The sequence below is a fragment of the Drosophila arizonae genome, chromosome X, assembly GCF_054131065.1.
Source record: "Drosophila arizonae isolate 15081-1271.41 chromosome X, UAZ_ARI_1.0, whole genome shotgun sequence".
Taxonomy (NCBI): Eukaryota; Metazoa; Arthropoda; class Insecta; order Diptera; family Drosophilidae; genus Drosophila; species Drosophila arizonae.
This window is the reverse complement of record NC_142927.1, coordinates 3,872,559-3,898,226: the sequence shown is the minus strand read 5'-3', so window position 1 is coordinate 3,898,226 and position 25,668 is coordinate 3,872,559. Positions and strand designations below refer to the sequence as shown.

Here is a 25,668-nt window from a genome sequence, read left to right as displayed (position 1 = left end):
CAAGACCACAAATATTTCACTTAATACATACTCATCTTCCTTAACTTCTCCATTAAAATGTATGGAGCCTGTCTTAAGTATTTCTAGGGAGAAACTTATGCTTGCACTTCTATAATATTATCGTCACTCTCATTCGCTTTGTCAATTGGGAGCTATTGATAGTATATAGAGATCCGATCAGAGATCCTCTATAGTATATAAGGCTAACATATACATATGCAGCTCGCTTTAGTTAACTTCTGTTTCGCCTTTACTTCCGGCGCTGCGGTTGGCTTCGCTTCAGCTCAGCCGTTACCAACTTCATCAGCATAAACATCATTGTTATTATAACCATCATCGTCATCATCATTCTCATCATCATCATCATCATCCCCATATTCCCTTGTTGACATTAATTACTTTGGACTCCTCGTTCGACAGTCCCGTTTCCACATTCCCGCAGGTTTTTCCCTTATTTTCCTCTACTCGATTACAGCGGGGTTTCTCTTTCTCCTTCTCCTTCTCCTTCTGTTTCAGTTTTTTTTTTTTTTTTATTATTTTTATTTCCTACTAAATTAGATTAAGCAGTCAAGCACATGTCCCGAGTGCCATTCGATTCGAGCCACGCGCTCCTGGAGACAACTCAAGAAGTCTAGGCAGAGGCTTCTCCAAAGGGTTGACAGCAACTGCAGCGGCAAAGGCAACTCCAACTGTTGTCATTCGCTAATAGATTTGGCTATCTTAGTCAAGGTCTGGATCCTTGGGCACCCAACAGCAGGCAAGGCCATCCGGTTTATAGAACGGCTTGATGAAGTGATCATGAGATAATTTCCACATCCGCCAGCTATAATCCATTTGTACACTTAAATAAAGGAAATAAAGCCTAATAGACTCGAATATCAGCTGGCTATAGATTTATTGACTCCAATGATCCTTGAACTCGTAAATGATCTTTGAATAGCTCGGATATTTGATATTGAGATGAACTGTTTAGAAGGCGCTGAAAGATGATAATTTAGACTTAGTTTCAGAATTTAGGGGTAAATATATTCTAGATCTTTATATGCCAAGAGGTCGACTAAATTTTAGGCAAATTTCATAGGGCTTTACATTTTTTGATAGCTTACTGGACTCGTAGTTTCAGTTGACAAAATATTTTCAATTTGTTTGAAGATGAACTTGATGTCCCTTGGAAATATCCTAGGACTAGGCGCCGTGGTTAAACTTTTCATATGTCATACAGATGATCTCTACTCTCCCCCTTCTCGTTGTTGTGCCATCCCTGCCTTAAGATCTGCTGTTATGCAGTCTGTCATATGCATTGCCAATGGACTGATCACCAAGGGATGCTGCCACATGCCGCACGCGGTGCTCGCAGTGCGTTGAACCTGACTCGAGTGTTTGTGTGTGTGTGTGTGTGCCCCCTTTAATAGGCCGAACAGGTGCATTGGCAGCTCTCGCAGGACCCTCGCTCTCGGCTGTTGCACTCGCATCCTTGCAACAACAACAACAACAACAGCAACAATAATAACTCGTAAATAAGGAAAACACAGGCGGCACGTGCCCCTCGGTTCTGTTCGCTGTGCTTCATCTTGGCGAGTGCAGCGAGTGATGTTGGCTGGCATCTCATCCGCTTACCGCTTACCGCTTGCCGCTTACCTGTTTACCTGTTCATCTGCTGCCTTTTACCTGTTTCGCGCCGCTCGCTGCCCGCCTTTTGCCCCATTTCACCGTTGCTCACATTTGCAGCAGGCACATGCTGCAAGCTGCATTTGGACCCCGCTTCGCATTGCCTCCCGTTTTTTTGTCCGTCTTTCCCTCGAATGGGGTATCTACAATTTAGCGCGTGCCACGATCAGTCACTTTCCGACTGTGTGTGTGTATAAGAGTGTGTGTGTGTGTGTGTTGCCGCTTTATAATTAACTTGACTTTCGGCTTGTGCAGCATCCGAATGCTACAGTTGCCGCAGCTGCAAAAGTTTGAGCAATGAAATCGACTTGTCCTGATCCTGACTGAAGATCAGCAGCTAAAGAGGGAGAGAATGCACGACCTGAAGATACCCTAGACACCCTTCATATTAGCTGCATGTCCGTTATATAGATAGATCTTGTAGATGAATATAGAAATGAGCTCGCGCTGTACAGGAAATTCTTATCATTTTGCTTCCTCTTCTGCCCTTTATGGATATCTTTAATTCTTGGCCTACGATCAGTAATCAGCAAGTATAAGCATGCTCGCCCTGTAGATACTCTACACATTAGTTTATTCTTCTGCCTCTTCATAGAAAGATAGGAACCAACTTAGCCATTATCTTTGCTTAATATAAGAAATTTAAGCAAAATCGCGACGAACTTGCAGATACCCTACATATTCGTATTAACAACTTAATGCATATGGATATACTCTATTAATGGTTAGAGATTGCAAATTGAAAACGAGCCCCGAGCTAGACTTGGAGATACCCTAATCATATCTAACCTCGCCTTAAGAAATAATCTAAAATAGAAATTTAGCTTCAATCCTGAATCAGCCTCAGCAAGCAGCCCTACAGATACTTCGACTTCTTCATAGCATTTTCACATCATTATAGAGATACACTATATATATGTTAAGGACAAATACAAAACTAATATTCGCTCAGCCTTCAGCTGTTAGGCGCATAAAATTTGACAGTCATAATTTAAGTTCTAAATCTAAAAGAGAGAAACGAAACATTAAAGCATCATCCCCGAACAGTTCATCATTGTTTATGGCTTGAGCAGAGTATGTCGGCTACGTTTACGCCCGTTTTCAAAATCTGCTGGACATGGCTAACGGCATTAGACACACCTTTCAGCCAGGGCTGTGAGCCCATTTAACGCGCATAAACAATTCTGAATCCAAATGCAGCTCTCCTCCACATCTCAGCATTATGCACATCATCAAACCAATTACGCATCCAATTATGACTAAATAGACGCACCTTTTTTATACCTGGAGAGAGGGAGGGAGCGAGAGAGGGTGCTCGAGGAGTAGAGCGAGAGAGGTAGAGACACACGCCCACGCCGCTATCAAAAATCATTGCGTAACTAGGCGCGGACCAGATCAGAGCAGCGTCAAATGAGAAGCAGTCAGGATCTAAAAAAAGGAAGGAAAAAACATCTGCCAGATATGTAGCCAGACCCTGGACCCAGGGACAAACCCTTGGCCAATCTGTCGACAGCAACTGGCGTTAAAAACGGCGAGGGTTGCCACACTCACACCTCGACAGAGCGAGGACGGCGGGGGCTTAGAGCAGAAGACGACGCGACGCTTAATCAATACGTGGCCATAAATCAGTAGGAGCTAACAGACTGCGCCACATGCGCTGGCACCAACGACTCTTCGAATACCCTGTAAATGACAGACGTGAGCTTAGTATCAGTGGGTAATAAACATGTTCAAAGATACCCGAACTGAAGCATGGGAGCTCTTGTTTTCTTAGAAAGAAACTGACTATCGATAAATGTATATCGATTGACTATATGACACATCAGATACATTATAACAGTTTATTTTGTTTAAATTTACAACTAAATGGCAAACTAGCTCTGCTAACTACTGCCCTTTATGCTTGCCATCTAACTGAATAATATCGATATTTATCGATTTTCGTTAGGCAATTGCTTTTATGCTTTATATAGTTAGCTCGCATTAAAAGTGTTATCTTATTATATATTTGCTATTCATATGATATTAATTTCTACATTATATTATTATCGATAATTATCGTTTTGAAATTTACATAAACGTACAGCATAGGCATCTAGCGGGACACCAAGCAGGTCGTAAGTAAATTATTTTTCCCTTTGTGAATGCACACTTACAGAGCAACTGCTAGTCGAGCATGCCCAACTGTTCTGTATTGCAGTGTTCTCCTTTCGATTGTTCGAGTCTCGTTGCTTGGCTCGTGCTCCTTTTTCAAAGTGGGGCAACCGCAAAAGCAAATGAGGACCCGTTTCTTATCCACATGCCAATGACCTGCTTTGAGGACCCTTCTCGCAGGGCGCACAGCTGCAATGGGTCCTACTAAAGACAACAGACAGCTCAATTCTACAGATCAAAGACCTCCCCCGGCTGCAGTGCAAGAAACTCTTTCAGTTTGCCTATTAATTACACAGAATAGACACTGTGTGCTCGACGGGCAGCAACATTTTAACCACTTCGTAGCCCCCTCTAGATCCATACGTTTCAAATTTTGCCAGAGACTGTAAATGTTTACACTATAAAAAACGCGTGCCACTAGCAAAAGTTACGAATCATCGCACGGTATCAATAACTAAACTCCGTAGCCCCTCGACCCACCGCGTTTACCATGCCAACATGAGCTCCCCATAAGCCACCCTAGTTATATATATTTGCGCATAACACCAGAGCGTGAGAAAAGCAAAGTGAAATAAAAAAGAGAAAAAATTTGATGTTGCGCACTCGGTGTCCGGTTTCCCATGAGTAAGATGAATATTTTAGTATTAAATCTATAAAAACAAAATTGGGTTTGGAACTGAAATTCTATATATATCGAGCTAAGGGAATGAAAGAAATGGCATATAAGGTTAAATATTGTCTAAGCCTCTTAATTATTAATTAGGGCTCTTAAGCTTTAAGCTACAGATGGTAAGTTGTTACATTGCTTGATTGATTGAATGACTGATTGATCGAGTCGAAGTCAAAACTAAACGCTTTTCAAGCGCCTGACACACATATGTATAAGTATCTATAGAATTGGTTGTAGCTGACTGATTGATTTGATTGATTGATAGACTGATCAGCTTATAAATTATCTATGTGCAGAAAGGCTGTAAAAATCCATCATGAAGATGGAGAGAGATAAAGAGTAAATAGACATGGATGTAGATATATAAAATCATAATCTTCTCTTATCCCTTCCCTTCCCTTCATAGCTCCATCTCTAGGTATCTGTATATTCATATAAAGATATATAGATTTCCACCTATATCTATAAATATAACTATCTACATATATAGGTGTCTTGCCCTCTATTTTGAGCACATCCTGAGCACATATAAAATCATAATCATCTCTTATCCCTTCCCTTCCCTTCCCTTCCCTTCATAGCTCCATCTCTAGGTATCTGTATATTCATATAAAAATATATAGATTTTCACCTATATCCATAAATATAACAATCTATATAGGTTTCTTGCCCTCTATTTTGCGGCTGCTGTCTAGAATTCTGGCATTTGGCATCAACATTTTTATTAGCCTAGCTAGCCCGACTCTAAGCCAGCCCATTTGCGTCCACCCAGCCCCCGCCTCCTTTCAGTTGGCTGCAAACCTGATTCTCCATTATCCCTTCCCTCCACTCTCCACATTCCTTTCTGCACACACACATATATTTCCTTCCCGTACTTCTTCTATTTTGTTGTGCTTTTTGTTTGCCGTTTGGGCTGCGCTTAACCCGCCCTCTACATAGCCTCCCCATTTGCGCCCACCTCCTGTCTCCTGCTGGCTGTCGCCTGTGCTCTTTTGTGTCCTTTGTGCGCACGCTTTTTATTTATTCAGCAAACAGCTAAAACAACATTAAAAAAAAACAACAACAACAACAACAGAAAAACTAAAACAACAACATTAACCGAAAATGGGCGGAAGCCAAACTAAATGCACCCAACCAAGCGCGCGCCTCTCTCTCTCCATGCGTGTGTGTGTAGGTGTGTCTACCTGTACTTGTGTGTGTGTGTGCGAGCTGAGTATCTTGTAGATACTTTTTGCCAACCTCACGAAACGTACAGCTGCTGCCTGCCTGCCTGGCTGCTGCTGCTGCTGCTGCTGGACATATCGATCCACTCTAACCACACACACAAACATACACACACATACAGTGGTACAGAAGCGTTAAAAAAGCTCTACTCAGCTGCACTTGCTTTTCTATTTCCAAAAAACCTGCAAAGTATGCAATACAAAAATTAAACAAAAATAGAAATTTGATTTTTTTTTTTTTTTGGTTTATTAAGTGTAGAAACTGTGAAATTTGATGACAATAAGAAAGCTGAAAATAATAATGGAAAGAAATATTGTATACATATTTAAAGATGTATTCATATGTAAAGATAAATGTAGTATATTATGGCATAGTTAATTATAGTAAATTATGTATGATAGTTGGAAGAGTATTGCATGCATATATACATACTTTATATAGCAGTATTTCACAATTATATACACATATATATTATACAAATGCTTTAGTATAGTTATTTTATTGTTAAAAAGTGAATCAATTATTTGATACTATTCGCTTCTGTATAAAATGTAGAATATATGATAAAAAATACATAATACACATTTGCATATTTAACACACAGCTTTAACCACTGTACGTGGCTGAGCTGCGCTGCGCTGCGCTGTGCTGTGGGTGTTTGGGAGGCGCACAGAGCTAACGGAAATGCCGCAGCGTCAAGCAGCAAATGTTCCCATCGCTGACATTTTAAATTGCGCTTGCTGGCGCCATCTGGCAACGGAAATCATAAACTAGCGCTACTCAAACCAAACTCCATCTCGCTCGCACTAGCTGCACTTTGCTGTCTGTTGCGCTGCGCCTACCTGCGTCTCCACTGCCCACTTCTTCACCCTAACAAGCTATCTCCCTTACTCTCTATCTCTCTCTCTCTCGCTCGGTTCAATTCTCAGCCTTGCGCTGGCCACGTCACGCGCCGAATAGCGGATTCATGTTACAGTTAGAATCGGGTAGCAGGCTCTTGCTTGGAACGAGGACGGGCACAGGGACGGAGCGAGGACGAGCAGAGCAAGGCGCAGGTGTCGCACATTTTAGATGAGTTTTTGACCACAGAAAATAATCGATAATGAAATTATTACCGATTATTAATAATTTCTACAAGTGTCGTAACACCACAAGATTTAATTGAGCGAATTAAAAACGTAAAAAAAAAATACATATTTGAATTACAATAAATTGTTGGTTTAAATAAATAAATACTTAAATGTCGAAGAAAAAAAAAAGGCATTTAAAATTAATTTCGTCGATTTAGGCTTCGCCTTGTTTTAGGCGGTAAATTTCAGATTCGTGCGCTTGCGATTGCCGAATTCGCCGTTTCGCCGTGGCGATTGCTCTGCCAGCTGTGGCTGCTGCGCTGCGCTGCGTCCCAGCAGATTCCAGAATGGACGCGGCGTCGTCGTCGTCGTCGTCGTCACCGGATCCTTGTTGATGTAGATGCAATTGACGATCGGCTCGTCGCCAAAGTATTGCTGGCGATAGCCGCCGCCGATGCCATTTTGTTGGCGAATCTTGTTGCGGCGACGACGCTGGCGCTGCAGCTGCTGGCGGCGACGCTTCTGCTGCTGTCGGCGGCGACGCTGCGCCTCCGTCAGCTGTGGACGACGGCGTCTATAGCCGCCCATCGAGCCATAGCTGTAGCTGGCACTGGAACTGGAGCTGGAGCTGGGTCGGCGGCGTCTGTTGCCCACGTTGCTTGGCCTGCTCTTCTTCTTCTTCTTCTGCTTGGGCTTGGACTTGCGACGCTTAACGGGCGTGGAGGAGCCGCTGCCGCTGCTGCTGCTGCTGTTGCCTATTGGCTTCTGCGCTGTCTGATCGACGCTAACGCTCTGCTGCAGCTGCTGTTGCTTGTTGTCCTGCTCTACGCCATTCATTGCCTGCAGTTCGTTAGCTGGACGCTTCTTCTTCTTCTTTTGCTGTGGCCTCCGGCGCTTCTGCTGCTGCTGCTTGCGACGTTTCTGCTTCTGCTGCTGCTGAATTCTCTTCTTCTTATTCTCATTGACTGGTCGATTGGCCGGATTGACAACGGGCTGCACATCCTCATCATCGCCATCCGTGCTCCAAATGGCCGACGTGCTCACCGGGCTATCCTCGGTTATGAAGTGTTCGTATTCATCGTAGATGCCCAAGCCTTGATAATAGAAGCCATCGCTGTCGATATTATCCTCCTCGTCCTCGTCCTCCTCCTCGGCCGCCTCATCCCCACCCAGAAGCGGTGCGCCCGGCTGGTAGTAGGATTGCTGATTCAACGGCTTTAGCTCGAAGACCGCATGTGTATTGGGATTGACCTTGGGCGGCTCCTGCGACTCGACCACAACAATGCCCGCATCTCCGACCACATTGGCATGGGTCGCCGCATTGGCCACCACGCTGACGCCACCGGGCACCTTCTGTGTGAAGGCCACAAAGCTGTTCTGGCTTTGGCCTGGGAACTGTTTCTGTTGCACTGCATCCACCAGGAACGCCTGTGGCTTCAGCTGCTGCACCTGCTGAACCTGCTGCTCGCCATCGTCTTCAGCTAAGACCACCTCCTCGATCTCCAGTTGCTGCTCATCACCATCGTCTTCGTCATCCTCCTCGTCATCATCTTCGTCGTCCTCGTCCTCCGGCTGCTGCAGCTGCACCGCTGCCAGCGCCACATAGCGGCGCTTGTTCGAATCCTGCTCCTGCTGCAGCTTCAGCGGCTCCGTCCCTGCACTTAGGCTCAGCTGCTGTGAGCTGACCGAGATGCTGGGCGCGCTCATCGAGCGACTCGAACGCTTCCGCCTGGTGACCACGCACTGCGATTTACTGCCCTGGCCATTCAGCTGCCGGCCCTGGATATAGAAGCGCTTCAGCTCATACTCATCCCCGTTCTCGTCCACCTCGATCCTCGTCTCGCCGTTGACCTCTCGGCTGGCCAGTGCCAGCCAGAGCACCGCAACAATCAAGGCCCACACGCAGCTGTGACTCCTCATGGTTCTCGACTAAACTGAGCTACGAGCGGTCGCAGCGACCGCTTATATTAGTTCGCTGCGGACGCAGACCTATTGACCCAAAGCTAATTGCCAAAATCTTCAACGATCTCTGATCTGCGATCTGAATTATTCATTAGCTTAGCCCTCTCCCCTCCCTTCACTCACCTATGTATGTTTGTTGTAGAATCTATTTAGCTACTTATTCATAGTTTGCTTTCTTCTAAGAACTCGTTTTCGCCCAAAAAAAAATAGAAACAAAATTTGTTTTTCTCTATTTTTCACTAGTTGGGGTCAAAGATCAATCAACTATAACCCCCCTGGTACAGACATCGGCTGCCAAATTTGACAGATGAAAGTTTTTAGTCAAAGGGCCCCACGGCGAAATCCCAATCGACCTCTTGACAAAAAAAATTTAAGCATCGAAAGTTCGTATAATTAATGATTCCATTTGTTAGGTAGCAAAGTGGGCTGGATGCGAAGGGTATCCCGGGGCCCAGAGCAGGGCGCTGAACTATTTCAACTCTGATATATAAAATATGTATTTTTAATATGAAAATAATAGCAAAATAAGTGGTATTTACTATTCCAAATATCTCATCTTTATAGTCGGTATATGACACAGTTCTAAATAGCTTCAGCCATATTCCCCTGTTCCGTATTTCCATTGTCAAGCAGAGCTACATTATAGTAAATTACAAGGTTTTTAATATTTAATACAAATCATTAAAAATAAATTCCGAAATATTATCATCTAACGTCAACTATGCATTAGGAGCTGAACCAAAGTGAAATCCGCTCCTGTTCGAAATAATCGCACAGCGATTAAAAAGAAGAAAAGAAAGCGAATTTTGACCTATGACAGCAAATTGATATTCGAAATGCAGAGATTTCTAGTCAAAGCGACAAACTAATCAATTTATAGTCACATACAAATTTATTTCTAAGTCGGAATCAGAAACTGTCTCTATTTTTTTTTTTTTTTTTTTTCTTTTTTTGTGTGGAGGCTGAACAAAAGGCCGACAGAAATAGCTTAGCAAAAGCGGGCAAAAAATGCGGCACCGCTTGAACTCTCAGGCACACATACCTTCGTGTCAGTGTGTATGTGAATGTGTATCTCGCTTCCCCCTTCTACTTTCAGCTGCTGCTAAGAGTGTTTCGAGCTCCTTTCCTCCCGCTTTCATTCTAAGCATTTGCTTTGTGTGTGTGTGTGACACTCCTTTCTTAACAGTATCCCCTCTCCTTCTCCCCCTTCCACTTTAGCATTTGCTGCGTGTGTGATTCTATGAGAGACTACTCCCTGCCTCTCGCTCCCTCCGCTTGACCAATTGCTGTGTGAGAGTCAGTCAGCTCCTTCTCCTCTCCACCTTCCACTAAGAATTTACTGTGTGTGTATGAGTGACTGCTCTCTTTGCGCTGTTCTCTCCTGCAGTCCACCTTAGCTTATGCTATGTGGATTTGTGTGGTTCTCCTCAGCCCGCGCCCTACTCCAGCATTTGCTGTCCACTCTTTTGCATGCTAATTATATATCATAAATTTCTACACACACAGCGAGAGAGAGAGAGAGAGAGATAGAGAAAAAATAGCACAATCAACAAATAGCCAAAGATAGTTGGCACGGGATGCCGCATGGCAAGGCGCAAAAGAGGGAGAAGATAGTGGATGGAGGCAGGGAGGTGGTTTATCAAGAAAACTGAACAAAAGATCAATTGACAGAGAGAAATGTTTTGCGGCAGCTGCGCGCAACACTTGAATAATAATAATGTAACAAATATAAAAAGAGGCCATTAAATTACAAACATCTTCAACGGCCAACAAACAGTAGCAACAACAACAATAACCAGCAACGGCAACAGCTTCTATTGGCCTCCAAAACTGATTTGGTATGGAGAAGGTGTCGCCGCGATCGTCATTCAAGAGGGAACCCAACTCCAAGCAGCAGCAACAGCAGCAGCAACAGCAACAGCAGCAACGCAGCAGTCAAGTGCGATGCGCGTGCAGACATGCAACAAATACAACAACAAATACAAGCGATAACAACGCTGCCCGTCAATTTGTGACGATCGTATCTCTTTAATGTGAATGTAAGTAGAGGTGGGCGAGAGAGAGAGAGCGAGAAAGAGCTAGTGTGTGTGTAACGGCAGGCAAACTAAAGCTGCGCTTGTATCGTGACACGATGGCACGAAACAAATATACATACATACATATATTAAAATTCCCTGCTATATAGAGCTCTGGTAGTAAACCACATTTAAATGGTGTATTATGCCTTTATATTTTATATGTTTACACATACAAAATCTAAATTCACCTCTCAAATACATACATCCTTTCCATCCTTTCCTTTCCATGGCTTCTTCCATTTGCAGCTTGTGCTCGTGCTGCAAGTAACAAAACTTTCAGCACGTGCTCATCCCTAGCAACGACAAAGCGTAGGCTTGAGCAAAAGGTCACATGCATACACTTACACACCTCTAGACTACATATGTATGTTCGACTCTTCTGCGTGTGTGCGTGTGTCAACACACTGATTCAAATTTATATACAAAATGCATTTGCAATGTACACACTGTTACCCTTATCGATCGAAATCGATTCAGTGCAGTGTTGCAAAGCTATCAAAAAATTGCCTGCATCAAATATTAGGGAATTGAACACGGTGAAGAACGATAAAAAACAAAAAATCTGAAATTAACTTTCATTAATAATATCAAAAGATACAAACGAAGCTGGAGGCTGGTCGCAAAAAAAAACATAAAAGTGTCAAATGCGAGCTCGACTTATTTATTTACTTATTTGTTGTGTGTTTTCTTTCATTATTGTTGTCTTTGTTATTGTGTTCGCTTATGCTAACTACTTTCGCATAGCGGGCACCAACGGAATTTTTAATTAATTCATGCCCTATACTTTTGTGTATGTAAACACGTGCGTGTATATATATATATGTGCGTGTGTATGTGCGTATATATATGTGTATGTGCACATTTTGTATTTATTCACAAATCAATACTAACTGCTAGTCAACGCGGGGCAGCAAATGAAAAGAAGCTGAAGCTGTAGAAGAATAAATGAGAAGCTTAAGAAACAAGCTGAAAATGAGTTTAGCTAAAAAAAAGCTATAACGACGTTTATTAACAAGTAACTATTTTACATTTTTTTTTTTTTTTTTTTGCTTTTTTGTTTGAGTTGTTATTTTTAGATACATTATACATTCAACTTATTATGTATAATAATAATAATAATATAATAAATACAAATCAGCACAAATCCGATTACATCCAAATAAAACCAAAACTTTCAACACTGTCGCTGCCGCCGTCTCAGTCGTCGTCGTCGCTGCTGCTGCAAAGTTTTGTTTATGCCATGATTATATGCATGTTTTTTGCTGGGACTGGAATGTGTGGCATGTGATATGCGGCACGCAACGGTAATCAGAGGCCAAGATGGCTGCAACAGCGACACAACAACAGCAACAACAACAACGACAACTGCAGGCAACAAGTTTCATTTTGTGCAGCAAGAAATCAATGCTACGGCACCCAATCAGAATGCAACTACACACTCACACGCACCCACACATACATCAATGCACATGCACTGGCATTGGGATGCTGCTGCACTGTCTGCCAACTCGCTCGCACACACGCACGCAATTGGCCTCCAACACCCAGCAAAATGGCGGACCATGCACAGTGCACATAAATTTGAAGTTCGCTGGGACGTTTTGTTGTTATTGTTGCTGTCCCAGAAATTGTCTCGGCTGCTGGCAGCCATCGAATATACAGTTATATTGTAAATATGTGCAATAATTCGCACTTGCAAATGCAATGCGACCCAACATTAATATGCTCAACGCGTTGATTAAATTTATTTGATTATTTGGCTGCCGTGCAGTCCAATCAGCAGCACATCTGCAAACCGTTACACGCTGCAACTTCGGAACTGGGGGAACAATCCCCCAGAGAAGACCCAAATTTACATAAAAATGATTTACTGTCATGGCCAATGAATGACTTATGCTCTAAAAATGTATATGTATATAATATTATTAGCTGGGTCTTATCGGTTATATATAAAATAATATAAGAAAACTTTTAAATTACATAAAATATTCAGATTCTCGCGCCAAATTCCCTTTCGGATATGCTAGCGCCATCTACATGTCAATATCGAAAGTAAATATTTATTTGGCGGGTTGTCATTCGATTTGTTTGAATTTGAGGACCTTTGGTTCACGTAATCGAGCGAGATATCGATGCACATGTGCCATATATCGTAAGCAAATATTATGACGATATGTATGCCATATCGATATATTACCATCCCTAGTCCAACGAAGTATTGGGGTGTTTGGGAAATGTTCGATATTTGCGTAGAAATTTTCAAAGTAAAACGAAAAACAATGTATTAAAGTTGCAATTAATTACTGCTAAAGGAGTGGTCAACATACATTGCAATCGTGTATCCAAAACGCAACAAACGCATTCGCATTAGGTGGCGCCAGTGTTAAACTGTATGTGCGTGTATATCCAAACCAAAGAAAATTGAAAGAAAAAGCAAGACCCAGCGCAGAAGATGTGTCTATACTACGGCCTAAATGAATGAAATGTGAAGTGTGTGTGTATATGTAGGCGAAGGCGATACCAGCTAACTGTGCATGTGTGCATGCGTGCGTGTGTATGTGTGTGCGATAGTATGTGTATGCGTATTCGCCTAACGCTCGCATCTGTGTGCGTGTGCTTGTGTGCTGCACACTGAAAGAATCAATAAAGGATGTGGTGTGGATTTTTGCAGCAGCAGAACCAGAAGCAGGAGCAGGACCAACGAAAACCAACAAAAACCAAATAAAAAAACCAACGACAACAAAAACAAAGCACCGCAGCAAAGAATAAATTGTAACATTTAATTTTTTTGCGATAGTTTTGAACACAGTAAAACTTGTAACGGTAAATGTTGCAAAAAGAAAATTTGATAACTGTAATATGTGTGGCTGTAGTGAATAGTGAATTGTAAAGCGAAAAAAGAAGAGCGCAAGAGTGCGTGTGCGAAAAGGAAATTAAGAAAATTAACAAAATTAAAGAAAATCGAAATTAAACTTCAGTCAGTCAATCAATCAATCAGCGCAACATGAAGTGCTGCGTAATAATTACGACGCTAATGCTGCTGTCCATTGCACGTAAGTGTTGCAAAACTCATTAGAACACAAATATCTATGCATATCTGTATGTGTGTGTGTGGGTGTGGGTGGGTGGGGCATTGATTGATTGATTGATTGATCGAATAATTGGTCTATTTGTAGGGCACATTGGCACTGTCGAGGTGCATTTCGAAGCACCTGACAGCGGCTTCTTCCTGAAGCACGCCCGTCAACCACCTGTGACGCCGGAGATTGCCAACATCCAGACCTCCTCCTCGGTGCCGCCCCTGAAGTCACGCCCCTCCTATGATTCCGTCTTATCCCTAGATCGCTTTACCGTCGTGGAGACCACACAACCCGTCTCTATACGTGCCAGCTACGGCCCGTTCTCGACCAAGCAAACGGTGCCCGCTCGCTACATTGTGCCGGACACCATGGAAACCAATCAGGCGGGCGACTATGTGAACGTAAGCCGCCATTGAGTACTGAAGTGTGATTTCGTTTGCTTAACCCGCATCCATCTCTCCCTCTCTCTCTTTCTCGTTCTGTCTCTCTTTCACTAACTTAGAATTCGACGGCCACACTGCTGGAGTTGCAGCAGCCGAACATGCACCTGGACATCTCGGCGCACTTGGTGCGCGCTAGTGTCTCGCAGGATTCGCCAGTGCTGCGTGTCCTCTTCCATGCTGGCGCCGATCCGGGCGGTCATTTGCAGCGACAGAAGGTCTGCGTGCTGCTCCACGTAGCCATGCCCAATGAGCAACCATTGAAGGGACGTTGCATGCCCGAAGGCGAGGACGGCGTTTGTGTGGCCGAGGTGGTCATTCCACTGAACTGGTGGCCAGCTCTGCCAGCACCTAGGCACAGTCGCGAGGGCAGCGGCAACAGCGGCGCGGACGGACAGCCACAATTGCCGCCCAAGGTGCCGCAGCGCTACGCTCAGGTCTCCTACAGCGTCTTCGAACCACCAGTGCGCAATCCGGAGCAATGTGAGCCGAAGGTCCAGATACAGCCGCTGACAACATTTGCCCAGGTGCCGCTGCTGGCAGCCAAGACATCGTTCAAAGAGCTACGAGCGGATGATTCGGTTACGTTCCTGTTACCCCAACATCCCCTATATCCCATGTCCAAGTTGCACGTGCCCGTCTTTCTGCATCAGTATGCGGATCAGGAGCAGCGCGTCGCTGCATTTACAGTGCGCGCCCGGGTCAAGGCCGGGCTACGCATCTTGGGCGCCAGCGCCTCCAGCGACCAGTGGAGCATTAGCATTGAGAAGGAGAATCCCAAGCATACGACAGCGCGAGTCACAGCCTTCCGCAAAGAAGTCGACTCGTCCTCCTCATCCTCGGCCACATCCAGCATGGAGAACAGAGGCAGCTACAACAGCAGCGGCAGCAGCAACAGCAATGAGGTCTACGAAGTCTTCTCCTGGCTGCTCGAGGTCGCCGACGACTCCAACGACATTGTGGATGGCGGAAAGATCGTGTGGTCAGTCACCCATGTCTATGACACGCCTAAGGACAAGGATTCCGCCGAGCTGATTGCCACAGATGACACAAAGAAGCGCTTGATTGCCAAGCTGGAGATCAACAAGGATGACATTCAAGCAGTATTGCCCATGGCCAAGATCTGGGAGGTGATGAACACAGCGGTGCTCACTGGCCGCCAGGTGGCCCAGGCCATGAAGGTCTTCATTGTCTCGCAGGCGGGCAAAGTGGCTGATGTTACCCTGCAGAGCTCCTGTCATGCCGAGGACGAGAGCGTCATCAAGGTGAAGAGAGAGAGAGAGAGCGAGAGGAGAGCTAAATGTATTCTCATTTTATGCTGCATTTCCCATTTGTTTAGGTCTCCTCGTCGTGCAGCTCCGTTTACGTTGATGGCTCCGAGCAGCGCGGCTCATCCAATGCGTCGGTCATTGTTAAGTATGGTACCTATGTGGGCGTGGCCAAGTTCATTGTCTGGATGCCCGAATTTCCGCTTGAGGTTTACATAGCCGACTTTCGTCTATCCCAAATCAAGGGCTGGAAAGTAACCGATGACAGCCATTATCTGTAAGTGTGTAACGAGTAGACAACAGCTAGAAAGTAATGAAAGATTAGCTAGAAGTGCGATAAAGCAACGACTCAAAAATGGCCTCGTGAAACCTTACCATGAGCTTATATATAGCAAGTTCATCGTAAGAAGAATCGAGAATGAAATAGACCAATACAAATTAGGAGCTACGCACAGCATAGGTTAATTGATTTTCCGATCTTCACAGCCACAACAAGCAGTCGAGGCGTCGCAAGAAGCGCTCGTATATGTGGAACCAGCACGGCACCAGCTACTACAACAATGTGGGCGCCGACAAGAGCATCTGTCGCGCACGCTACCAGCAGAGCCCTGTGGAGGTCTACGCCAAGTTTCTGGCCATCGATCAGGTGAGCAAGTGGACTCCCGATGCACCAAGCAAACTAATCTACATACGAGTCTCCGATCTCTGTACAGAACTCTGGGCGCACCAGCTACTTCATTTCACGTCGAACTGGACTGCGTGTGACGGATCTGGTGCAGCCGCTGCTGCGTGTTGCTGATCCAAAGATCGCCTCGCTGAAGGGTCGCATACTGCAGGGCAAGTCGATGGGTCGCACCGATGTCCAGGTGCTGTCGCCCATTACGGGCCGTGTCATTGGCACCAAGGAGATACGCGTTGGCAGCGACAAGGTGAGTCTCTCCCGTCTCATTGTGCGCGTCATCTCCGGACTACAGCTGACCATTACGCCGGAGAATGCCATCGAGAACGGCTATCTGGCAGAGACGTCCGTCACACACAAGCTGACGGCCCAGTATCAGGAGGGCTTGCTGGACATCGATCTGGAGTTCAATGATGGCTCAAAGACGCCTTTGCGGTAAGCGATCCATCAGCTTGAATTATGCGTGCAGATCTTTTCAATTGTTGGCTCTTTGCAGCGACATTGCTGTGGAGGATTACTTCCTGCTGGTGGAGAGTCTCGATACGGAAGTGGTGGCCTTTGCCCCCATGCTCGCCTCACATCATCCGCGCGTCATCGCCGTGGGCGAGGGCAATGGCAATCTGCTGCGCGTTACGCTCTTGCTCTCCGAGGAATGTCGCATGCGACGCGGCCCCGGCGGCTCCTCATCGAGCAGTTCCAAGCCGAACAAACCGAACGCGGCCCCATTAGCCAGCGCCCTGGCCTCCATCGAGGTGGACTTCAACAATGTGGACATTGTCAGCAAACAGGAATCGATACAGAACGACGGCACAGTGGGACGCGAGCGCAAGAACTATCGCAACACGGGAGACTTGGCTGACATTATAGGTAAGCGCATTCATCCATTCAGCTACTCAGCTCGTTTTACTAACGATCTGCTCTGACCAGTTGGAATTCCGCTGCGCGACTCCAGCCAACAGTACGAGCCGACGGTGCAGGCGCGTCAGCACCGGGCGAGCATTCAGGCAGTGCACAAGTCGCACTACGGCAATCGAGGCGGCTTGGGCAGTGGCAACATGTCCTCCATGGAGCTGGGCATGTATGTGCTCCTGACAGCCTTCTGCTTTGCCATTATTGTGTTTGTCATCTCGTGCGTGGTTTATGCGTCGAAATTCCGGCCAGCCATGATTGAATCTGGTCTCGATCCGCTCAGCTCCGGCAATGGCAATGGCAATGGCAACGCTGGCGGTTTCCGTGACGTACGCCTCAAGGAGTCCACCACCAATGCCCACGACTGGGTCTGGCTGGGACGCTCCACCATCGATAGGCAATCGGTGGCAATGAACGACACCAACACTCCGCAACCGCAGCCGCAGCAGCAACATGTGAATGCACGCGGTAAGCTTCAACCAGCTGCACATTATCCCCTCCAGAAATAATGGTAATAAAACGGATTATTCTGCCTTTTAGACTCTCGCATGCGCATCACCAGCAATCCGATTATCAACTACGACAATGGACGGCGCGTCAGCTCCTTTGACCAGCCGCAGCCCAAGCTGCAAACGCACATTGTGCCCGCGTCCAATCTCAACAAGATTCACGCCGAACAGTAGGTGCACCCATGCCACATATTTGAATGCAACTAACCAGCTTTCGTCTCTCCTTAGCTATCTGTCCAATGACCGGAAGGACGCTGCCCTGGACTACAAGCCCCCAGTGCCGCCGCACCGCAATGTGGGCACACGCGCCATGTTGCCGCCACAGGCGGCACCCGTTAAGGTAGAGTCTGAGAGAAGCTGGAACATCTTGAAGACTAGTGTTAATTGATTGTTTTCTATATAATGCAGGACAAGGAGTTGATGAACAAGCGACACAGTCAGCTCTACAAACGTGAGCATTTGCAAAACAACGAGAACAACAATGCGACGCAGCAACAGCCGCATTTGTCGCTGCAACAGCAGCAACAACAACAACAACATCAGCCGCCGCACCCACAGCCGGAACGTCAGCCAACGCATCAGCATCACCCGGAACGTCAGCATCAGCGCAGCCACAGTCATAGCCACAATTTTATCCAAGAGCCAGCGCTCAGAGCCGCACACTTGAAACTCAAACAGCATCAGCAAATGCAACAGCAGCAGCAACAGCAACAGCAACAGCAGCAGCAGCAGCAGCAACAACACGAGGAGTTGCACAATGCTGAGAAGCTAGTGGAGTATACAAATCCGCATCAGAAGAATGCATTTCAATTCGATTCGCTAACACCAAAGAGAGTAACCAAAGCAGCAAATGCTGCTGGACCAGCTTCAGCAGCAGCAGCAGCAGCAGCAGCAGCATCAGCCGCCGTACCAACAGCACCAACAGTTGCAGGCAACAAAATATCGCCAGCTGTAATACAAATCAAGGGTAGGTCAATTATAAATATCATATATAGAACAAATTATAATCAAGATTCCCTTGCTCTGCAGAGAATCACAACCACAGCATTTTGAGCACTGTTGCGGATGCGGCCAATTCGAATGCCACTGATGAGATTGCCCGGCTGCCGACATCGTCCGGTCACACGGTCACGCCCGTTAGCAGTGAGCCAACAACAAAATCGTCGCGGGTCAAACGGGCCACAGTTGTTGGCAATCCGATGTTCTCGTCCGCCGTGGATGATACGCTGGCACCGGGCGAACGTTTGGGTCTCGATGATCTCGACATGGACTACGAGCAGATCATGCACTATTTCGACAACCTAAAGGTCCGTCTCCAAAGATTCTTCTCCTTATTATATGATAGATATATGCATATATTGATTGATTGATTGCAGGAGTCAAATGCCTGAGTACAGGAGATCATTGCTAAAATTCGCGAGATATTGTCAACATTTCAACAACGATATCAGAATGTCGTTACACCCCTACCAACGCCCACGCGAAAGCAGATCCAAATGCTCGACGAGCTCGTCGCCGTTGGAGTCGATGTTGGAATTGGAGTTGAGAAGAAAGCAGAAGCAGGAGAAGCAGCAACGGGTTTGCCGCCAGAGCCATGTCTGCACAATTTTCAAATTCCAAGCAAATGCAACTAAAGGGTAACTAATACACACATACACACAAATACATAAACACATACACACAACATATAACCGCAATTCTAGCAATCCAAAACTTAAAGAATACTCACAGCATAAAAATGAAATCCAGAGTTAAATGCGACGCTGAAAACAAGAAAAATATTTATTGCCTAGGCTAAGTTCATAACATATAAAGCATATACATAGATATATATATATATGAGTATGTATATGTATATACATATATCGTGCATAATTGATGTTCATATGTCGTAACAGCTACTCAAATGTCTCCTAGTCCTCATCCTGTAACACTTCTTTGCCAGCACAAGTGGGCAAATGTTTGTTAATCGAATACGTCTAGAATTAAGAATATATATAGGCATATATATATATATATATATATATATGTATGTATATGTAAAAGAGAGCATCAAAGCATAGCTTATTCAAATTGCTTCCCAAATCTTCTTGCTTAGGCGCTTGCAATCATCCCAACTATATATATATGAAACAAATCAATATATATATACATATGAAACTTAAAACTTAATCTAGTAGCAACAATTGTGCCCTTAGTGGGTGTATTTGACTGTGTGCCTGTATGTGTGACAGAGTAAACAACACACACACACAGACACACACATATTTTGTACGAGATCTCGGCCATATATGCATATCTCTTATTAGAACTATGAAATGAAATTTTTGCATTTGTTAACTGTAACTCCGTTTATTTTTTTTTTTGCCGAACCTATTCACAAAACCAAAACCACTTGTGCTGAAGAAGCGACATCAACTAGTGCTGTATATATATATATATATACATATATATATATATATATACATATATATATGTATATGTATATGCATACTATAAATGTATTTAAAAATGGCAAGACAAGAAAACATCGCTTTATATAAACTCTATAAGTTGGCTGCTTTATGGCCCCAAATATTGCAATCATAATATTATTATCATTATTATTATTATTATCATTATTATTATCATCATTATGATTATTATAAACCCTAAGAGAAAACTACACATAAATTATAATAATATTAACAAATAATATGCAAACACAAAAACAATTATGAAATTACCTAAACGAACTCGAAGAAAAGTATATAGACGCTTATGAGCTTTATTTGAACGATTGCATTAATGGACAAGCAAATAAAGTATGGAAAATGTGTAACCAAATATTATATGATATTACGGAGCGATTAAGCTTTACATATATGCATATAATATAATATAATAATATATATTATAATATATTATATGTATATACAATATATATATATAAAATTATTATTGTCATTATGCTGATTCATGTTTATTGATATATGTATGTATGTGCATATATATATATTGCATATATATATATATTGAGAAAGCAAACACATAAATCAATTAAAAAAACAAAAACAAAAAACAATATATGTGCTGATGCAACTAAGGAGTTATCCAAATTTCGCTATGCATATACATATATATATGCCACTCACGCTCTATACAAATTGCAATCTTATATATGTGTGTATCTGTCTAACAAGCTAACTGAGCTCTGTTTCTTTTCATTTATATATATTTGACTTCTATATATCTATATAGAGATATAGCAACCCAGCAGCTAATTCATTCCATTAGCAAAAATGTTCATCATATATATTATATATATATATACATATAACGATTATGTTTATTCTTTGTTTGTGTTTGTTTCTGTTGCCATTTTAATTTGTAGTTTTGGCATTTGTAAGGCATCTAAGTATTACATTTTGTTAGATCATTAACGCATTGTTTCATAATCATATGTTGTAAATTGTTCCGTCCAACAAAAAAACAAAACAAAAAAAAAAAAAAAAACAAAAAAAAGAAGAAAAAACAAAAAAGAAAAGCAAAAAGATAACAAAGAATGAAAGCAAACATGTAAAGCACTTGAAAGTTTCTTTGTATAACAGCGGCCATAAATAACGTGAAAACTAGAAACACGATTATGATTTGTATTATGAATTTGATTGTAAGACTCTGTAGTTCAATCAGCATCAATCAGTTGCCATTATTCTTGCTTTGCAGTAGACGATCTCTAGATTTGTAGCACATATTGTAAATAAGACAATATCTATATTGCAACTTTGTTAACTCTCACTCGCTCACTCATTCGTCCTCTCCCTTTCGAATCGAATTGAATTGTGTTGAACTGAACTACAGAGTGAAATATATATATATATATATACATACTTATATATGATATTTAAAATTCTTATATCACACACACACACACATCACACACACTTATCGATGTTTTTGAATTTATTTTAAGCGTAACACTAATTTTGATCTATTTAAATTGTATAACTCGTAAACTCGTATCTCAAATTCTACACGAATAGACACGCAGACAGATCGCATTGCCTTGATAGCTTGCAGAGTCCCAGTGCTAGTGCTAGTGCCATATAAACGCAATCAATCATTAGTTGTAGATCGTGCATTGCATCATCAATCAATCAATCAACCATTTGGGGCATGCCTAGAGCTTAACACGAGCAAACGCTTGTTCTATCTCCCTCCAAACAAAAACAAAACAATTAAAATACAAATTACTATAGAATGCGTAGTTATATAGAAGAAGATAAACCGATTGACTGACTGAGTGAATGTGAATTTGATTGATGGTAGGCAAAAATCGAGCAATGATTGATGATCAATTTACATTGATTGTACAACAAATTAGCAAATTATTAACAAAACCTACACACCTACAGCACACACACAAACACACACACACACTCACATACACACACCCGCACACAGGCTGCTTGTATGTGTGTGTATGTGTATCGATTCCAATGCAAAGACTTTATACATGTGTTTTTTTTTTTTAAACTTTAATTATTATTACTTTTATTATTGATATATATGTATTTATAATAACGAATTATTATGATTGATGGCATGATTGACACGCATCGTACATCACGTTAAGACACTTATTTCGAATTTCTAGTCAGTTAGAAGCGTACAAATCGTTTTGTTACATCACTCACAAACACACAAACATACACCTTGTATACATTATATATATATACATATATATGTGTATATGTTTTTTTTTACATATATATACACGATCCAATTATATTTTGCCATGCTTTTTACCAGGCCCAAAAACTAAATTAAATACGAAAACAAAAAAAAAAACCATACACAATCCTAAGGCTAAGCTATATATGAATGTATTTGTATGTATTATCAAAAAAAAAAAAAAAAAAAAGAATATTACAAAGGTAAAATTTTCAAAATAAACAGATTGCACACAAAATTCAAAAATAAAAAAAAAAAAGTCAAAGAAAATTTCATTTTCGGTTCTCTTCGAGTCTCTTTCGTTTTAAGCTAAACTAAACAAAACAAAATGAACCATATTTATAATATAGTTAAAGCAAAAGAAAATTATATATATATATATCTGCTATATATATATATATAGATATATAATGCAAATTCGCTTGGCACTAATATCTAAGAATTAGATAAAAACACTGATATAAAAAAAAAAATCCCAGCATTCACTCTCGCGCTCGCACAGCTCTCACTCACTTTAGCTCCCTCACTCGGTCTCTCTAATCATTCATCGATAAACGATATATATCGCAATTCGTTAAGTATGTAAGTTCTATGAATGTCCCACCTGCTGTTCCACTTTCCCACACACACACACATACCTTTTGATCGCCGCTTATTTTGCACCTGGCCTAAAAATTATACAAAATTTTGCACAGAGAGAGAGAGAGTGGGAGAGCGAGATACAGGCAGAGTGAGAGTCAGAGAGAGAGAGACAAGAGAGAAGTATAAGAGAGCCACCGCCGCATAATTGTTAACATTGTATCAGTTATAACGTAGTTGTTGTGTATCTATTGTATGTTTGTAAGTACTCCAAGAAAAAACAATGAAAACTCGATTAATCGCTAATCGATGTACGATTTATCGATAATTGCCACACATTCTTGCTGTTGCATTTGGAGTTCCCATGTGTTTCCCACTTGACAAAGCTAGTGTGATATATGATTTCACTTCATTTCTCTTTTAGTTCTTTTCCAACACTGTGCAAACAAATACATATATATCTTTATACACGCAGATAAGCCCTCAATCTACACACAAGGCTTACAATATATATATATATATAACTATATACATGACATATATGGGCATTATATATATCATATAAAACGCTTTTACAACACTGTTTGTCACTTGCCTTTCGACGCTCTCAGTTCTCCTACAAGTATTGCCGATCCCTCCTAACCGATTCTTTGTACCTCTTCAACAATATATTTCTATATGCTTCTTTTTCTACTCTATTCCGTTATCTCTGTAAACCGTTAAAAAATATACTAAATAAAGTAAAGAAAATGTCGAAAATTCAACAATTTAACTGGAAATCAAAGAAATTATAGTTGCCATGTAAAACACTTGAGTAGAGTCTATTATTATTATTATTATTATTAATATTATTACCATTATTATTGTAATATTATAAGCGGAACACAATTTTGTTTAAACGAAACATTGAATTCGAAGCAAGCAACAAGACAAAGAGAAGCAGAAGCAAAAGAGAAGCAAACAGCAAACAAAAAAATAAAAAAATAAAAGAAGGAAAACAAATGAAAAACAAAAATATTATAAATATTCAAAAACTGAAATATTAATTTAAATAAAATAATTTATTAATAAACCACATATTATGAAATGACATAAAACTTGAATGTGTTTTTCTTTCAAAATGGCGGGGGATCGATTGATCGATTGAGTCGACTGATTGAACAAAGCTGAAGATCAAAGATTGTGATTGATTGATTGTTGGAGTTGCGAGTGTTAGAGTTATTGCTTCAGAATCAATCAAAAATATGTATATAAATATATTGATTGATGATTGATCAACAGATTTACACAATCAACAATAGCTTCAATGAGAGATTGATTGATTGATTGAGCCCAAGAACTAGTCAGCTGCATTGCAGAGACAGCAATTGCCTATGATGAATACGGATCAGAGTTGTACACAAATCAGATATGTATATACATACATAGCATATACCTCTGCCTTCCCTAACTCACTTGCAAATGGAGTTCGACGATCGCAAGCGAAGCGTCTGTTTGGTTTTTCCTCTCGCTCTCAAATTGGATCGAGTGGTAAGCTGAGTTTGTTTCGACTTCGGTGCTATTTGGCTTGTAAATGTATCATATTGTGCGATTCCATGATAATTGGCTTCGATCGCAGTTAATTGAGCTCTGTGAGGGAACATTTGTACGCTCCATATGCGAATAGTTCTATCGAAATTTTGCCAGTTGCCCTTATAAAGTCGTGTTCTTGAAATTTACGCAACATTTGGCGCTTCTTTTGACGCGTGATCTTGACAATTCTGACGATGGCGTCAACCTGCATCATTATATAGTAGAGCTGCCACGCCCCCGTCGTTGCCTCGCCGAAGCCTCGCATTATCCGCACCCAAACCCACCCACCCACTCAGAAAATCGCCGCGGCCCCCTCGAGTGGGCGAGGATCCATGTGGAACGTTACGTTTTTTAATAGCTTTTAACCTAATGGAATTTTAATAGAATCGGGTATATTGGCAGCGAGCATATGGGGCAAGGCATGTGAGGGCGAGGTAGAGATATATGGCTATATAGATGACCTTAAGAGCGAGAGAGCTCCGATTCTGATTTACTGAGATCCAAATGATTTTTTGCTTTTAAAACTGAGTTGTAAATTGACTTCTTATTCTCTAGCATACTCGAAACCCTTCAAAACTACAGAGCTCAAATTTGGTATGTAGATTCGTTGAAGAATTTCAAACCTTCAAAGCATTTCCTTTTTTTTTTTTTGCAGGAATCTAGGAACTTGATATCTAAACATATGTAGCTTGAGAGCTTTAGAGGCTAGAGAGCTAAAAGTTGGTATATGTATTCTCAAAATTTAAATACGTTTAAGAATTATTCCATTTTATAGATAAATATGCTATAAGCTAGTTTAGAACTTGGTAACCTCTCTATAAGGCGAAGAATTTAGCTAGAGAGCAAAATTTCAGTATGTAGATTCAAGTAAGCTATATATACAATATAAGACTGATGTAGTTCATAGTACATAGTTCTCTTTGGAGTTTGACCAACGATAGTATCGTATTCCATTCTTATGGCAATCGTAATCGAGAACTCAACACATTTATATATCTAGGGTATCTGCCAGTTGGGCAGTCTCAGCTGGAACGCTCTTACTTGTTTTAAAGTGCGTTTCACGTTTTAATTCCAATTGTAAGAACTTCCAATT

General features: G+C 42.2%; 2 protein-coding genes and 1 long non-coding RNA gene across 3 annotated transcripts; 1 reads left to right on the top strand and 2 right to left on the bottom strand.

The window, feature by feature from the left end:
- Positions 1-6,819: 6,819 nt before the first annotated feature.
- Positions 6,820-8,840, bottom strand: LOC108618001 (uncharacterized). Its single transcript, XM_089473815.1, has one exon. The coding sequence runs from the start codon at positions 8,704-8,706 to the stop codon at positions 7,018-7,020; it is 1,689 nt and encodes a 562-aa protein (XP_089329941.1). The 5' UTR covers positions 8,707-8,840; the 3' UTR covers positions 6,820-7,017.
- Positions 8,841-13,014: 4,174 nt separating this feature from the next.
- On the top strand, positions 13,015-24,100 carry dtn (transmembrane protein 132C dtn). Its single transcript, XM_018014713.2, has 13 exons — positions 13,015-13,879; positions 14,003-14,307; positions 14,409-15,611; positions 15,686-15,891; positions 16,101-16,260; positions 16,328-16,728; positions 16,790-17,160; positions 17,221-17,670; positions 17,743-17,881; positions 17,940-18,051; positions 18,120-18,678; positions 18,741-19,018; positions 19,088-24,100. Exons 1-13 carry the CDS (start codon positions 13,831-13,833, stop codon positions 19,100-19,102), a joined length of 4,248 nt encoding a protein of 1,415 aa, XP_017870202.1. The 5' UTR covers positions 13,015-13,830; the 3' UTR covers positions 19,103-24,100.
- LOC149267812 (uncharacterized) lies at positions 22,566-25,261 on the bottom strand. The gene is made up of 2 exons (XR_016271064.1): positions 24,428-25,261; positions 22,566-24,374 (listed from the first exon to the last, which is right to left on the bottom strand). It is a non-coding gene; the product is annotated as an uncharacterized LOC149267812 (long non-coding RNA).
- Between the last annotated feature and the right edge of the window lie 407 nt (positions 25,262-25,668).